Source organism: Manacus candei, unplaced genomic scaffold (assembly GCF_025592945.1).
Source record: "Manacus candei isolate 608988 ecotype Guabito, Panama unplaced genomic scaffold, ASM2559294v1 h1tg000056l, whole genome shotgun sequence".
Lineage (NCBI taxonomy): Eukaryota > Metazoa > Chordata > Aves > Passeriformes > Pipridae > Manacus > Manacus candei.
The window spans coordinates 4,728,544-4,745,313 of record NW_026138104.1 but is presented as its reverse complement, the minus strand read 5'-3'; the positions used below and the strand labels follow the sequence as shown (position 1 = coordinate 4,745,313).

Below are 16,770 nucleotides of genomic sequence, written 5' to 3'. Positions count from 1 at the left end.
ACCTTCTTTACCAACTTAGCCAAAGGTGTAGAATAATGTTTGGAATAATTGTGTCCATCCAGCAAAAGGGTGGGGGGGTGGAATCTGAATGCTCAAGAGGAAACGTTAGCAGGTGTGACTCATGTTTTAAGATAGAGTTTGATAAAACAACTGAAGTAAGTATTCCTGAAGAAAGGGGATACTTACATTCTAAGCAACTATCAATAAAATTTTTACTTAGGAGCTTTTACTGTTTTCTGGATATCTAGAAGAAATCTAAATAGTGGAGATAATTCAAATATGTTCTTACGATGAGTAGGCATAGACACAGATATCCTGAAAATCAGAAACCTATTCCACTTTCTCCAGATATTTTTTTTCTCTTTAGCAGAGATCTTTAGTGTGGTATCATCTTTTTGTCAGTTAGAGACCATAAGCATAGGGAGTGGGTAAGAAATTCTGACAATTCTCACAGAATGGCCAAAGAAAGAATCTGTTTCCCAATACATATATTTGGTAGCAGCCCCTCTGCTCTAGCCCTACTGCTCCATATGCTTCTTCACTGAGGCCTGTTAGTGCCATGTGCCCTCCCATGTCTTGGAGAAAGGTGTTCTCATTCCTCAAGAGGCATGATGCATGTCTTAAAATATGCAGAATGGTAAACTGCAAACACAAAATGATAAAGAGGCAAACACTGTTGCTGGATACAATGGAAAAAAAGCTGAGAGGGGTCTAGGCAGCACATTATCAAATGAAATCACAACAAAAATGAAAGAATTTATTTTCAAAAAATATTTCAAAAAATTTTTCAAAAAATACAGCAGTGATTTTATATCTCTAAACTGGAGAGCTCTATAATGCAGTATAAGATAGCTATTTATTATACATACTTAGATCTCAAAAGGGGCATCTCTGCGTACTGAAAGCATCATTACTGAAACAAAACCCGATGAAAAGATCATCTAGTCTTCTCTCTTTATTATTAATTTGAACTGCAGAAAAATGTAGGTATTTGCAGAATAGTAGAATAGTGCAAGGCTGTAGGAAATGGCATAATTATTCCAAAAAGTCGGACTAGAGGTAGAAATAAATGAGCCTCTTCAATTTTTTTACAACTGTCTGTCTTGGTTTTTTTGGTAAGCAAATAATACACAAATGCAGGTATCATAACGGATTTTGCATGAATGAAAAGATACTGTGAAGCTGAAAACCTGAAATGAACAATGCGTCCCATCATAGTCTAGGTTCCACTGAAGTAATACATAGAGAAAAAATAATTTGAAGATATGAATAATTATTTCCCCTGTGTGCAAAAAGGAAAGTTTCTTCATTGAGTTAAATAAAGTAGTTTTCACATAGTAAGTATGTGTCCGAGTTTTCCTGTAATACCTCTGGAGCCAACTTGTCAGCCGTGCCCGTTTATGTAAAAATATATATACACTCCCCAAACTCAACAACTCTCTACCACTTTGGAGGGAATTTTGGAAGGCATATATATGTGTGTGTATTTATATAAATCCATGAACTTTGTATTTGAGGAGAGAGGAGACTGAGAGGAGACTAGGAAAACGCGAAGATTTCACTGATCCATAGCCCGGTTTTTGTTAATCACAACATGTGGCCATTTGGTCAGACTACATGCCAGTATGTGCATCTTTTTCTTGAATATCCACAGTTCCTTCTGATCCACTCATTCTGGTTGAAACATGTGGCAGGTTTTGTCTTTTCCTCCTCAAGTAGAAATAAATTATACTTCCAGCCCCAACTATAGAAAGAGCTAGAAGAACGAACAGCCAAATAACCCCGGTGGAAAGTACTTTCTCTGTTTTCTCTTCTGTAAGAAGATACAATGGAATCAACACCTTTGATCTTAAAAGATTTCAGAATCTACTAATAAATGGGATTTCTTTAACGTGGAAGCAGAAAAAGGCAATATGCCTGTAGATTTGCACTTCAGCCTATGGGTTTGGGGTTTTTTTACTAACAAAACCAAACAAAATATAATTAAATCTGATTAAAGCCCAATATTAAAAATATGAATATGAAAGTGAAATAAAGCCCAATATTAAAAATACAAATATAAAAGTAAATAAATGTTTACTTCAGGGTAAGCCCTATTTCCTATACTGAGGCACAGATATAGCGTATGGACTTTTTATTTTTAAATACTCTCAAAACTGATACTGAGAAACTATGTGATTATTTTTTTGCTGCATTTGAGCATCTCCTTATAATTCTACTTAAAATGAAGTATGCTTACCTATATTTTCTGTTGACACCTCTGTGTTTTCAGGAGCTTTTGAAAGGAAAGAAAATGTTTATTTTGAATGCTTTAAAAAAAGAGGCATTTCTAGCTTCCTAGGTCCCAATATTTCTGACAAGTCCCCCTAAATTCATGTGCTGGTGACAGTTACTCTCCCAGAGAGATGGAGCTAAGCATGTGTAAAATTTTAGTAGGATGACTGGCTCTTTGATTCCAAGAGCATCTGGCCTCCTCAGTTGAGATACCCAAAAAAGACATGAAATTAGAGTCAGATTTTTGTCATATTGAAAATGTTTTCAGACATGTTCATTTTTTAGAACTACTGACAGGATCCCTAAAAATTTTAAAGTGTTTCCTGAAAGAAGGTATTGAGTGTTAGAGATGCATCATAAGCATTTTACTTGAGCTGAAAAGTACCTTCCATTGTGGTAGCCCCATCTGTCAGAGACAACCATTCCACATGGATGTGGTTCCTATGGTAATTGCACTTCCTGAACTTAGCAAGTAATGGAAAGGTGAACAGAAATATGAAGTTTAACCAAACAAAATGTCCATTTTCTGAACCACTTTCATTTATTCTCAGCAATCGAACTCATGCGTTTTCTTACAGATGATAATTTTTCTATCATGATACTACCAGCATTTTATTAAACCTGATTCTATCATACTGTAGATAAAGAGTGCCACAAGAATGTGTGTTATGATATTCCTGTAATCCATCAGATCAGAGGCCAATAAGAAAAGGAATCACCAGTTTCAGGATTTCTACAAGACAGTTTTCATTGCACTTATCGGAACAAGATTTTTTTTTTGAGAATATATTCAATGAAATTAAACAAAATGTTGTTTTTGAGCTTAGCTTGCTGAAACATAGGGGTCTGAAGTATTTATGAAGGCTGCATGGGGCTGATGGTACTTTTACAGGACTTATGGGAGATGCAGCCTTCTGAGAAGGCAGTTGGAAGCCGTATGGGGCTTGTCAGTATTTAGGCAGCCACATCCTGCTATTAGAGTCAGTTTTGCTCACAAACCTAGAATATTTTGCATTTTTTGTTCTGCAATGAAAATACATTATCAGGCATTATTAACCTTAATGTATTAGAAATATTACTTACTTTTTGGTTTTTTGCAGATATATCCTTTTTTGAAAGAACAGACATTGGTTATCCAGAAGCCAGACAATGCACATATTTCTCCACAGTATTTATGTCTTTTGTTTGAAGGTTCTCCCATTTGCCAGTTGACAAAATCCATTGCAGATTTGTCTGTCCATACCCATTGACCTAATATTTAAAATGAGCGTATATGTATAAACCACAGGGGTTTAGACAAATAGAATAAGTTGTGATGGAGAAAATGAAAATTTGTAACATGAATAGTTAAATATTTCAGTTACATTTCTAATGAAATGTGGGCATACTTGGAAATAAACTTTGTAAATTTTTTATGTATATGTAATTTCAAGTGCATAAAGTTGATTTCTTTTTAATATAACATTTAATTTTGTATGCTATGATAACGTGTGATTCAATATTAAAGATATTACCTCTGTCATTTTTCTTTAGCCCTGTCCAAAAGTTCGGTGATTTTCCATGGAGTATCTTAATGGTGTTTGCCAGAAAGTTTGCTTCAGGATAGTCTTCTACTGATACCAAATCAGCACCTGAAAAAATATTAAGGAATACATCACAATGTCTCATTTTACTACAGCTCAAGTCAATATACCCATAAAAAATATGCAAAAATATATAAAAGACACCAATTCTTGCATATAATATTCACTAGTCTTGTTGTGGTTATTAAATCTCTTTATTGTATTTTGTGCATGTCTATGTGTTGTATGGATGCAAATCAGTACAAAGACATGGATTTTCTGAAATTTTCTGAATTTTTTTTAGTTTTTGGTATTTTAGAGAAGCAAAATTGCTCTCCTGGGATACTTTTTGGCTAGATCTGACCACACTCCAGATTGTGGTGCAAATAGGCTAAAGAGATATATGTGATGTAGTCAGCACCATGCCTCTTGCCACTGCAGCTCTGTCCCCCATCAGTGGCTGGACAGCAGTTTTGGCAGTACCTGATGACAGCATCTGTGAGGTTAGGTAGAATGTGTCAGCAGCTGGAGGTTGCAGTCCAGAAGATGTCCAGAAGTTGATTTATAATTGCCATATGCCCTGGCATTGCAAATACACAAAGCTGTGTTGGGGTCATCAGGAAATTACCACCTTCCTGGCCTGGCCACTGGGTAAGAGGCAGGCAAAAATGTAGGAATCCAGAACATGGAGCAGTGTCCCATTGTGACCTTGCATCCTGGTTATTAGTGTAATATTTACTTTTTGTAGTGGTTATGTCATTTATCTTTCTACAGAACAACTTCAGGAATTCTGTTGTAGAGTAAAATGCCTTTGCAAAGCTACGCTTCCTGTTTACTCATTCATAGGTCAGTGTTTTCAGACATATAAGGAAGTGTTTCTAGAAATCCTTTCATTCTCTTACATTTAAAAGGCTATGGCTCAGACATATAGCGCTAATGTATAGAATGTTTCCTATTCTTACTCACACTGAAATGTGTGTTGCATCACAGTAATTCTCATAACTGTGGAGCAAAGTGGCTCTTCCTTTCCTTGATCAATATACTGCTCTTCTCTCCATGGGAACAGCATGGAGGCTGTTCCAGAGCAGGAGCTGCATGCCTGGGTGTGTTTTGCTGGTTCATGAAAGCTGAACAGCTCCTCCATCTCATTTGTTGTCCATCCAGTGGGATCCAATTAATAAACTGTGCCCCGGAACTAACAAAGACAACTATCCTATGACTTTGTGTTTCCTGGTTTACACTGCTTATGGATTCCCTCTCGTTTGGGGAAGACCAACCCTGCAGCCAGTGCCTTAGTAGATCTGTGAAAGTGTTCATCTCCCTACCTAATTACCGATTGCCATAAAACTAGTAGAAATTTAATATTTTTGAGGTATTCATATTTCACCTTATATTTGAGATAAGAAATGCTGCTGTCTCTGACAAAGTTTACTTTTATTGTGGAAAAACATGCTTGAAAAATGCAACTAAAGAAGCACTAAATGGGAAGTTTTAAAGTAATTTGAGATTTGCTTAGAATATTATCCATTATTTCCTATGTTTAATTACATCTTCAGTCTTTGTAAGATAAAACACTCACCTAGCCGGGCACATTCCTGATGAGATTGAGACCAGCTTCTTTTCTTGGAGGCCTCAAAGTAGTAGCAGTGACCATGGAAAGGTATCCAAGATTTGTGTCCTCTTGACTCAGGGCATTTTCCAGGAAGTTGTGGGGGCTCAGTAGGGGCCATTACTGATAAGAGATCAGGTAGTTGAAGTCCAACTATTTTATAATGTTTGTTTTTCCCATTATACTAGTAAGACAAAACTAATCAGACTGTTAGGTTTGTAATCATAGAAGAAATGAAACATGTCAAAAAAGATTTTGAATATGGCTCTGATTTTGTGTTTGAGACAATATTTTGCTTCATATTTATTTGTCAAGGTGATTAGGAAGATACACTAGTCTGTAAAAAGTATAGATTCTGTCTAATGGTGATTTTTGTAATTACTCTAGTCAATAAAATATGCAGTTGCTTTTCTGGCATAAATATCTGCCTAACTAGTTAAAACTGCTATTTTTTAAAATGTCTTCTGTCATTTCTGTCTCATTTTTTGATAGGATCAAAACCATATAGCAGAAATTGTGATTGTGTGTGAAAGTCTTGGTATGAAAGTATATGAAAGTATACTTGGTTGGTATAACTAAGCATGGCTTGCAGGATTTTTTGTTAAACTGCATCCTGAATATGTTCCATAGTGATTGATATAATAGGAAGATTTGGATGGGTAGATAAATGCAGATGGAGTAAAAATTAAATGTTCTGCCAAATTACATTTTCTTCCTGTGAGTCTTCTGTCATTTCTTTCCCTATTAAGGAACATTCAGCTCTCAAATGAGATTTCAGAATAATAAAGTGAAAAGAGACATTATATATAAAATCTGAGGATTTTTGTCAAATTAAAACAACTTAGAATGTAATTTGGCATGTAATTTTAAATTTGGTAATGATTCAAGATATTCCGTAATGTTGACAAAATCAAGAATATAACTAAATTCTGAAATCATATTTATACTTATTTCCATATGAATTATAGAAGTTTGTGGTTGGAATGCTCCTCGAGGAGTTATTTACTTCATCCTTGTGCTCACAAGTGACATGAAGTTGATATCTGTTTTTAACAGATGTTAGTCCTGCCTAGCAAGTTGTAGTAATGGAGGTTCCCCAATCTGTCCAGAGTATCTATAAGAGTATCTATCTTCAGTACTGATAAAATCAGAAGGTTTTCCTTGCTGTATTTAAGTCTGTTACCCCTTTCCAACCTCTATTAGACATAGGGAATAAATAAATTCCATTCTGTAAGGCTCATTTTTAATATTTAGACAATTCTAAAGTACTGTGGTTTCTCTTAAGTCATTTGTTTCTTAGTCTTTTGTCCAACTGCAATTTTTTCTTTTATTCTTGTTTTCTGGTCATGTGAAAACTCTAGCTGATTGAGAACCTTTTCAAACTTTGGTGCCTCAAACTGGATACAGAATGTCATGTAATGCCTAATAAAAACAGATCTCATAGCAAGTGAATTACTTTTCCCATTAGAATAAATAGTTAAGAAACCAGTGAGTATTCAATCCTTTGTTTCTTAGGCTTTCAGTAATTATTATGAATCAATTTTGGTAATTATTATGAATCAAATTATTATGAATCAATACGAACCTCTGAGAAGAGTTCATGTCAATATTTAGAGCTAGTTGCTACTCATGTTTTCCTGTACACTAGTATATAAACCAGGTATTTTTCCAGTGGCTTATTATGCTTAGAACAGTTGATAAATCTATACAACCTCCAGTCAAAACATTTGTATGGAGTTACTTACCATCTGATTTTTTACAGACAGAAAAGAGTTTTTCCTTGCAAGAAGCTGTCTTCCAGGTGCCATCAGTGTCGAGGTAGACACATGCTAATGTCTGTTTTGGTTCTCCGCTGGACCACTTGCTGTAAACTAATCTCCATCTGTCAATCCATTGATACTTGCCATTTGTCTGGAAGCAAAATTTATGTGGTAATTTCAAAGTTTTTTACAGTGACATAGCTACTACACAGGATCCTCAAGAGGACTCTCATGTAACCAGTATGGAATCATATGCTTACTACTGCCCCCTTTGAGCTTGTAAATACTAACTGCATAAAACGTACAGTGTCATCCACAGACCTGAGTGCCCTTGAAAAAGTATGTAACATTAATTTAGAGCATTTTTCAAGCATTGGGAAATGGAAGGGAAAAAAAGAAAGGAGGCATGAGAGAAGACATAAAACTAGAAGTCAGATAAGACGTTGTGTTGGTATGACCACTCAAATGTCTGCATGGAAAATGGAAGTGTGGGTGGGAGTGTTCTTAAGCAGCACTGTTGTACTTACCGTGACTGCAATTCATGGTGAAGAGTGTAGCATGTCAAAACACACCTACCCTCCAAATGTTCATCCTCTCCTGTCATACAACTGGTGTAGACATCCCACAAACAGAAAGAATTATTTCTCCATGATATTCTAACTTCTTAATAGGAGCAATTACACTCACAAATGGAAGGGTTTTTTTCCATAGTATTCTAACTTCTAATCAAAGCAATTACACCAATTGCATTTTCAAAAATAGAGTCACTGGTCAATATGTACCATATTATATAGCCTCCAGATTCCTTTAACTAATTTTTACCCTATTTCTGTCCACAACTGTATTTTGCTATTGCTACCATAAATAAAAACATTCTAGTAAAATATGAACATAAACACACACGTAAAAACCATTCCTTCTCAGGCCTCAGGTGTGTGACCTGAGATACCTTGGCACTGATCACTGAGGTACATAAATACATGGCAGGAGGGTAGGATGCATGTTGTTCCTGCAAGAGCTTTTAGGTAACAATAAACTCAAAAGGTAGATGATTTTACAGTTTATGTTTGAGATACTTCAAATGACTCCAAACAACATACAGCATTGTTAAATACTGGTTTTCAGGAATATTTTCTTGTGCTAAAACTTGTAAGAGCTCTTAGGTCATTAAAATCTCCACTACACAAGTCTTATTTGAAGATTTCCACTGCAAAGAGGAACTACACTGATATAACATGCTGTTTTCAGCACGACACTGGCAGAAATTCCTATGGGTAACAAGATGAGAGCATAAAGTAAGATCAGGTCTGGTGCCATCTTAACTGCTGTATGTAATGTATGTGTTCTTACCGTGTTGCTGTTAAGACCAATCCACAGAGGCTCTCCATATTCCTGTGCAAGTAAGAACAACAGTGCCTGGCTATAAGGGTCCAAAATGCTGGCAAGTTCTGAGGCATTGTTATTGCAGCTTTTCTGTGCTTCCTCCCAGTTCATTTTGAAAGGGGTGACAGAATAGCTAATGCCACTAGAATGGTCAGAAGCAAAGTCCAGCACTGTTGCTGATGACTGAAAGAGTTCAGGATCTGTAGGAAGAAGGGGAAAAAAAGCACCCCAAGAGCAGTTTAATCTGGAAGTCACATATTTGAATTGAGTAACTGAATAGCATCTTCATTATTTACAAACCTAATATAAAATTGCTAATGGAATGGAACACCTTCTTCTTAGCTGTTTATAAGTAAAACATAACTTTAAAACAACAGTGAGTTTTCTGAATGAAAGATATTTATTTTCAGCATCTGACTTTTGAATCTATAAATGCACAGTATCTTATGTTGTAAAGGCAGACTCACCCCATCAGTCAAAAATAACCTGACTTGCCTGTTTTCAAAATATTCTTTGCAGCTTAGCAGCTTTGTGACCATCAGGTTTATTTGGATAAGTGTAAAACTTACTAGTTTTGATGTTCTATAGATCCTTATAAGCATATGAAATTAAAATTTCTGTAGATTTTAGCTATTAAAAATAAAATCATTTTCATTTCCTAAATTCTGCTGTGGTTTTTGTCATTCCCTTCTCCAAAACATTGCTAAGTAACACTGGGAGGCAGGATGGGCCCTTATGTTTTACTGATACTTTCCTTAAAAAAACCCACCAAAATGAAACAAAACAAAACCAAAAGAAAACAAACTCAGACTGGCATAAAGCATATTAAACAAGAAAAGTGTGTTATAAATATCAAGACTAGCAATACAGAACTCACCACTATTCTTCTGGCATATAAACCCTCTCGAGTTATAACACTCCTCATCGTTCCATTTTCCTGTGTCATCAGCAGGTCCTCTCTTCAGAGAAACACAATCAAACTGTTGGAGAAACAAAAGATATGGGTACATTGATATAAGAAGTTATAAAACAAAGTACTCCCTGAATAGTTTCACTCCTTTTTTTTTTCCTTTGAATTCTGATGTTGTAGGGGGTGTGTTACAACTCTAGAAACACCTTTCTTTGATCCTTTTCTGTTCTTTCTGGCAGCCAGCTCCCCCTTTGTACACCCTTGCAAATCTTTGTAATCTTCAGCTCAACCTGCTTGTTCATTTGGTTCTTTTCAAGGAGACACACTTGAAAGGCACTATTATTTTTGAGAACTGTCTGTGATAGTTTCTGTCCCAACTAATGAGCGACTGTCAATAAGATTTTGAATAAGAATGAAATGGAGGTCATGCTTTGTATTTAATTTTCAAAGCCAGCTTCAAAAAGTGGTCATTCTTGACAAAATCACCTAAAGTACAGTCCTCAGCAGAGCTATTGTCATCTAGTTCTTAGCATTTCTTACGAAGCTGGAACATCAAGTTTATTACAAGCTGCAGTCACCTACTAATCTGCCATGCCGAAATTTTCCATCCATTAAAAGGATCCTCTGAAGGAGAGATCTGTTAACATCTTGAAGGTGAAGGAGAAAAGTAGAACGTACCTTTACACACTTTTTTTTCTGCTTGCTATTTCCTAGGACTGTTATTAGAGCTACAGTGGAGCTATGTATTGTGCAATATCCTTATGTCTGCCAATATGCCTCGACCAGGGGCTATGTGGGCAAGAGCAGCTCGAATTGACTCAGATGCAGATTAAGCTGGATGTCTAGAGCTATGATTTCGGGGTTCTTTGAAGGTGTGGATATCAAAATGAAGGGAGGATGGGTAGTGAATGGAATGGCATAGTGTGAAGGGCAAGTTTTGAAAGCAAAATATAGAAATAAATGGAAGAAAGGCATTATGGGTGTGCAAATCAGTCTATATTGGTATGATTATATAGAATGCTATTTTATTTACAGCATTCTGTTTGATTTCAGTGCTAGCAGTGGAGAGGGTTTTATTGGTTTAGGGAATTGACATCTATTGGCCCTTAGCAATTCAATTACAATTTTAAATAGGGAAACTGTTAAAAAACGTTGAGCTCTTTCCTCTTGCATTCTCCCCTCCTTCCTTCCTAGACATGAAAATGATTCTGTGTGTTAAAAATTGTAATGTTGCATTTATATTCTCTGAAAAATGAACAACAGATTACTATGAAAAAGAAAACTTTATTCAGTATATCCAATCTTTATTAAATCTGTACATTGCTGCAATTTTGCTTAATACTTTGGCAAAATTACACTAATGCCATTTTATGCTCTTAGATAGCTAGAATACTCAAACTTCGAAACTTTTCATCACTAGTCCCATTGTAAAGATAGGTGAACAACTTGTGGAGAAGGCTGGGTAATGTCCGCAGTGAAGTGAGCTGTTTATTTGAAGTGCTATTGCTCCTCAGATTTAAACTTCATGGTAAACAGTAAGTGATCTTTACCTGTTGCAGATGGTTGCCATCTTCTGGACGTAGAGTGTCAAACAAAACGGGTTCTACAAGTTTTGGGGAATCGGGAGCCCAGTTTGTGTATGTGACAGCACTTCCATCAGCCCAAACAAACTTGAGTTCACTGAGTAGGTCATTCAAGCCAATCCAAGGATCATTTGAAACATCCTTCAAATGGTAAGTGAGAAAAGCTAGGAAAAAAGCCAATAGAAATGAAAATTAATGTGTCATGCCATCAGTCAAACCTAAACTCATAAACAAATACTTAACTATTTTGTTCATTAAAGTCTTGTAAAAAAATTTTAATTAGCATGTGATCAGAATTTTACCTGAGTTCATTATTTCAAGGTTATGCCAAGCCTTTGCCCATGAAAAGTCTCAGAGTGTATTTTGAACTACAAGAAGATTGGAAAGAGGAAAGAGACAAAACATCTGTCTGACCACCATGATATCTAATGAGTTCACTTATTTCAACATTCAGGATGAGCCACTTGAATGATGGAAATGTGCAGCTGTATACAGATGCAAATGGCAGCTGGGGAACACAGGCAAAGTGAAAATGTGCTTTTCTCTGACATTCTACTGAATTAAGTTGCAGAATTTAGGCAGAGGTATAGTAGTATATCCCTTTCTGTTTCTGGGAGAAGCAGACTATGCATTCTGTTTCTTTCTCTGTGTCTAAAGTTACAAATGCCAGATCTGGATTTTTAATTTTATGCTAATTCATACCTATAAATAATGTAAGGCAGTTTGCATGGAACAGGAAGAAGCAATCCTTAGAATCACTAGCATGCCCTAAACAGATTGTTCCAGTTCTACAAATATTTCAGGCCATGGCCATATAACCAATGTTGAGTCGACATACTATAAAATATATATATTTACATACTGACTCTTTCCTTCTTTGTAGCAAGTGTCCACTGTATACAGTGTAAAGTCAGTCTATTACTTAAAGTGCTGTTGCACTGTACCTTGTACTTGTTCATTATGTATGCTTGCCAGGTTTCCTCCAAGGTTCATACAAGTTCTTCTTGCAGTAAACCAGTAATCATAGGAAGAGCCAAAAAATTTGTAACACTGGGGGGAAAAAGTGTAGACTGTTAGAGTAACAGCAAAAGGAATTTTATGTTTGAAATGTAAAACTGCCATTTTGCAATAATTAGGCAAGTGGTTAATTTTTTAATACAACTGTCAAAAGACAAAAAGCCTCTTGTATATCTTTAAGTACCTTCCTAAGGATTAATATAATTGTGCTTAGACAAAAGTTACAATACCTGATTTTTAAATAACAGCCAATCTGCAGGACATCCTCCAGGAGGTGAAGGTACCTCTGAAGGAAGTGTTGCACTTATAAAACTTCTCTGCCTCTCACAGATATAGCCATTGGGGAAGCCACAACTGACATCATTCCACAAGCCTGAAATCAATTGAAGTATAGGTAATAAGACACTAAATAAGACTGAAATTTGTGGGTAAGTGAACGGGCTTCTATGGTTGTAAGTTCAAAAGAAATTTGCCTGGGAATATGGGTTTACATGTGGCTCCACTCTGGTTCCCAACATCATTGCTTGCAGGGGCACTTTGATCCTGCTGTGACAGGGGGAAGAAGTGGTCATGTGAGATGACTGATAGGGCAACTCTATGACCTCTGAGTAGAACCCACCCAAACAACTTTGTTGCACTGAAAGATTTAAGTGTAAATAACACTTTATTGGTGAAAACACTGTAAAATGTGAAACTCACTTTATGTTCTGTTCCTTTGCTAACTATTATCTAATTATTTATTAAAAAAATTGCAGGTGATTTGAATAGAACATATTTTTGTGCATTTGAAAAATCAGTGATTGGATTGTCCCTGCATTCCTCATTAAAATCAATATCTTATATTCCACTTTAATGGCTAATATTGCCCCTGAAGAAACCTCAGACAAAATGAGTATACTTTATTATGCATATTTCTCCAAAGTGCTGGGAAAGAATGGGTGAAAATTGACAAGACATTTTTAACAAACAGAGGAAGAGCAGTGCCCATAAAATAACTTTAAAACAAACAGAGTTGTGTAACTCACCATCCTTTTTATTTAAGACCACACAATTTTCCTGAGCTCTTGCAAAGTTAGGCTCACCCTGTGCCCAAGCTGCATAGTGCACTGGGCTTCCATCCAACCAACTGAAAAACAGTAGTGGTTACTCAGACAATGTTCATGGAACAGTTGAGAAAAATCTACCTTAACATGCTAAAAATATGTTTAAAAAATTACATCTGAGTCTGTCAGTAAGTGGAGATTCCATTAGAAGCAAAAGACCTTAGATAATGAAATCCCTGCCTATCAAGCCAAATACCAAAACACCTTTATTTTTAAAATCTATGTATTCATAGTGTACCTATTCCCTGTAAAAATTCCATTTAAAACAGTGTTAGTACAATGTAGTTGAACGAAGGGAGAGCACACATTTCAACATGCTTTTAACTCCATTGCAGTGGTTCCTTCAGAAGGAGCTCTGGAAGTGCAATACTTCTACAACCACCTTTTATGAATCTTGATGTGTTATTTACCTACCTGAACTGTTGATCAGCATTCTGAATTAATCCTATGAGATATGAATCCAGTTTGCCGTTTTTTAGGATCTAAACACAAAAACATACGTTTTAGTCAGTGTTTTCTAATATTTATTAGTCATCTAAAAGGAAAAGTGTAAATTTTATGTTATGGAAGAAAAGAGGTGAATACTCATTGTTTACATGCAAAGTCATCTGAGATACCATACAGCACATACTTTTGCTTTATTATTTTTATTGATGCTTTCCCAATTTTGGCTGCATTACTGGTATGACCAAAGCTTTCAAAGTTCTGTTCTCAATTTAAAAAGGAAATGTCACAGAAGACTTGAGGAAAAAAAATTAGTATAAAATTTTTGGTACTTTCCTATACTTAAGCAGCTATGTAATTCTTGTGTCTCAAGCTGTCTGTCCTCACCTCCTTTTATATCTTTTCTCACATAATAAAAGTAAGCTGTGAAACAGACAGGAGTCTGTGTGGCTGCTTTGGTATTAGCAAACCAAACAGGATTATGGCAGAGGTTTGAGACACCATCCAGGCTATTCAGCTGTTAGCATACCCCTGCTGTGCTTTGGCCATGTTGTGGAAAACTAATTCATGAAGGCCCTAGTTCATCAGTCTAACCTGGACCAGGTTAAATCTTTCTTCTAAAAGTTGTTTTGGAGAGCTAATATGACCATCAAAGCTAGACTGGCAGTTGCCTCACATTTACATACAACACTGTATTCTGGAAGACGATATTCAGATGAGAGGTAACCTCCCTGTCGAAGGGAGTTTTCTGAGTATACATCTAATCTGCCTGTTCATTGCTCCTTATATTTTGGTCACGAGTACAACTCCATTCAGATTAGAATGTACAAGAATATACCAACCCTAGTAAATGGTAAACATTCTTTTGTATGTTTTTTGTTAAAGTGAAGATCCATTTTGTAGGATAAATATTTTTTCATAGAATATTTAAATCTATTCCTAATAAAATGTAGTAATATTATGGAACAAGCACTGTACTTCACAAGCAGAGGGCATATAGGCTATATAGTATATAAGATAGCCAAATTTCCTCTTACATATTTCCACAAAAATTTTCTTTCATTATTATTTCCAATAGTAGCAAGATCTCCATAATTGTTTTTGCAGAATGTTCTGGCTTTCTCCATAGAAATCTTTTCTGGGCTGAAAAAATATTGTTTGTCTCCTTTTATAATCCAGCCATCTTCTGTGACTTCATATGCTGCAACACAGAAGAGGAATGTCTGTATTATTCTTCATAGTTCTTAAGCAAAGCTGCTGGTATTACATGATACTACCCTTTAGATAAGTGAAAAAAACAGAAACTTACTGGCAGAAGGGCCCAGAGGTTCTGGTTTCAAGGGTGTCCCTGTAATGAAATGGGGGAAAAAAAATGAAGATGTAAAACATTTGCTAATCATTGAGCCAATTTAAGTTTTCAACCAATGGAAATTATCTTAGTGTCTCTTATTTTTTCGTGTTTTACATATTCAATGCAGAATATATTTATATAATATATTTGGTGCAGAGAAAATAGTGGATATTCAGGGAATAAAAGATGCATTACAGGCCTACATCTCTGTCTTGGTAGATTTTTGGTAAGTGCATCTTGTACATCCTGAATGTTGCCTAAATTAGATGACTGAAATTAGTCTAAAACAATACTTGTTTCTGAAAGAAAATTAAATAGTGAAAATACTTCAATGTTGGTATAATTTGAACAATTCTTTATGGACATTGCCTTGTATTTAAACAAGAAATTCCAATACTAAACAAAGTTTTGCTTCAAACTATTTTACATTTTAATACTATTTATTTGTTTGTGAAACTTTTTTTCTGTGTAGCTGCTTTGAGAAGATTCATACTTGGCTGAAAATCCACCAGCTTTTGAAAAATAAAACAAAGGAAAAATTTCCACTTGCATGGAGTATGATATTGGAGCAATGTTTCTTTAAACATGCAAGGCCAAGAGCTATAAAAATGTAAAGCTAATGTCACCTTTATAATCTCAAGACCAGATCGAATGAAACTTTAAACAACCTGGTCATAGGTAGAGGGTTGGAACTAGATGATCTTTAAGGTCCCTTACAACTCAAACCATTCTGTGATTCTATGTTTCTTCCCCCCCACCGAATTCATCATAATATTTGTATTGCTGGGTAATTACATTAAATTAAGTGTGTTACACACGTGCTTAGGTGAAAAAGAAAGTTAAGTCAACTTTTAAAAATAATCTCTTGTGTGATCGGTGACAGTATTTAAAACAAAAACCCCAATATTTCTGTTCTGGAAGTATGAAGCATTATGTTTATTTCAGCATCTTTCAGCATGTCATTATGCACTGCTGACTAATGATGGTAATTTCATCAAGCTATAATTTTTCCCATTCATACACTAATAATAACTAACAGTATACAGCTATGATTGACACTTAAGCTAATGATTTTTAGTTATGATGATCATGCAGGTGAAAACTTACAAAGGAACTTACCAGGAAAAGTATCTTTCCGACATCTCTTTGAGATAGAGGTCTATGACTATTACTTTTTAAGTATGAGAAGCAGAGACTATGTGCCTTGGTTCGAATAAGATTGTTTTGAATAATTCACCAGCACAGAAATGATGTTATTTGGAAAAGTATCACTTGAAACATGAACCTGCTTTTGTCAAGGAGCCCAGGGAGCCACCAAAGCAACACTGCTGTTAGTCTGGGAACTAAAATATGTAGCTAAACACATAGTTATGATTTATTCCTCTCTATTTCACTGAATATTTTTCCCAACAGTAGTTTAATTTGGGAAAAATACTACAGAAGTATAAACGGAGAAGATGTCACTACTTAGAGGAAGATGTGAATCTGTCTACTGTCTTCAAGTATATGAATTTTTAAGCTTTCATTACCTTTTTTTTTTATTACAGCAAGCCTGTTACAGGAGTGTCTTTAGGTGTCATCTTACAAAAAAGATTCTATGATGCTGTAATCTTGCTTAAATTAGAGTAGGTGACTAATGTGTTGTTGTGTAGCATCCTAGCGACATTTGAGCAGAGGAGTGAAGTTTCATTTCACAAAGGATATGGAAATTTAAACTAGTGTTTCATTTTTTTCAAATTGTTATCTTCTCTTTCTCCCTCTTTGTCCCCTTATA

General features: G+C 35.4%; 1 protein-coding gene across 2 annotated transcripts in view; it reads right to left on the bottom strand.

Moving 5' to 3' along the window:
- Positions 1-717: 717 nt before the first annotated feature.
- Positions 718-16,770, bottom strand: part of LOC127477655 (macrophage mannose receptor 1-like) — a 32,178-nt gene continuing 16,125 nt past the window's right edge. For both annotated transcript variants that reach the window (XM_051802278.1, XM_051802279.1), the window contains exons 16-30: positions 14,955-14,993; positions 14,683-14,846; positions 13,616-13,683; positions 13,124-13,224; positions 12,329-12,471; positions 12,026-12,131; positions 11,049-11,245; positions 9,466-9,568; positions 8,556-8,788; positions 7,191-7,356; positions 5,416-5,568; positions 3,789-3,905; positions 3,358-3,525; positions 2,240-2,275; positions 718-1,813 (exon numbers count right to left, since the gene is read on the bottom strand). In XM_051802278.1, coding sequence (XP_051658238.1) covers positions 1,614-1,813; positions 2,240-2,275; positions 3,358-3,525; positions 3,789-3,905; positions 5,416-5,568; positions 7,191-7,356; positions 8,556-8,788; positions 9,466-9,568; positions 11,049-11,245; positions 12,026-12,131; positions 12,329-12,471; positions 13,124-13,224; positions 13,616-13,683; positions 14,683-14,846; positions 14,955-14,993 — 1,994 coding nt within the window. In that variant the 3' untranslated portion in view covers positions 718-1,613. The remainder of the gene's footprint in view (positions 1,814-2,239; positions 2,276-3,357; positions 3,526-3,788; positions 3,906-5,415; positions 5,569-7,190; positions 7,357-8,555; positions 8,789-9,465; positions 9,569-11,048; positions 11,246-12,025; positions 12,132-12,328; positions 12,472-13,123; positions 13,225-13,615; positions 13,684-14,682; positions 14,847-14,954; positions 14,994-16,770) is intronic.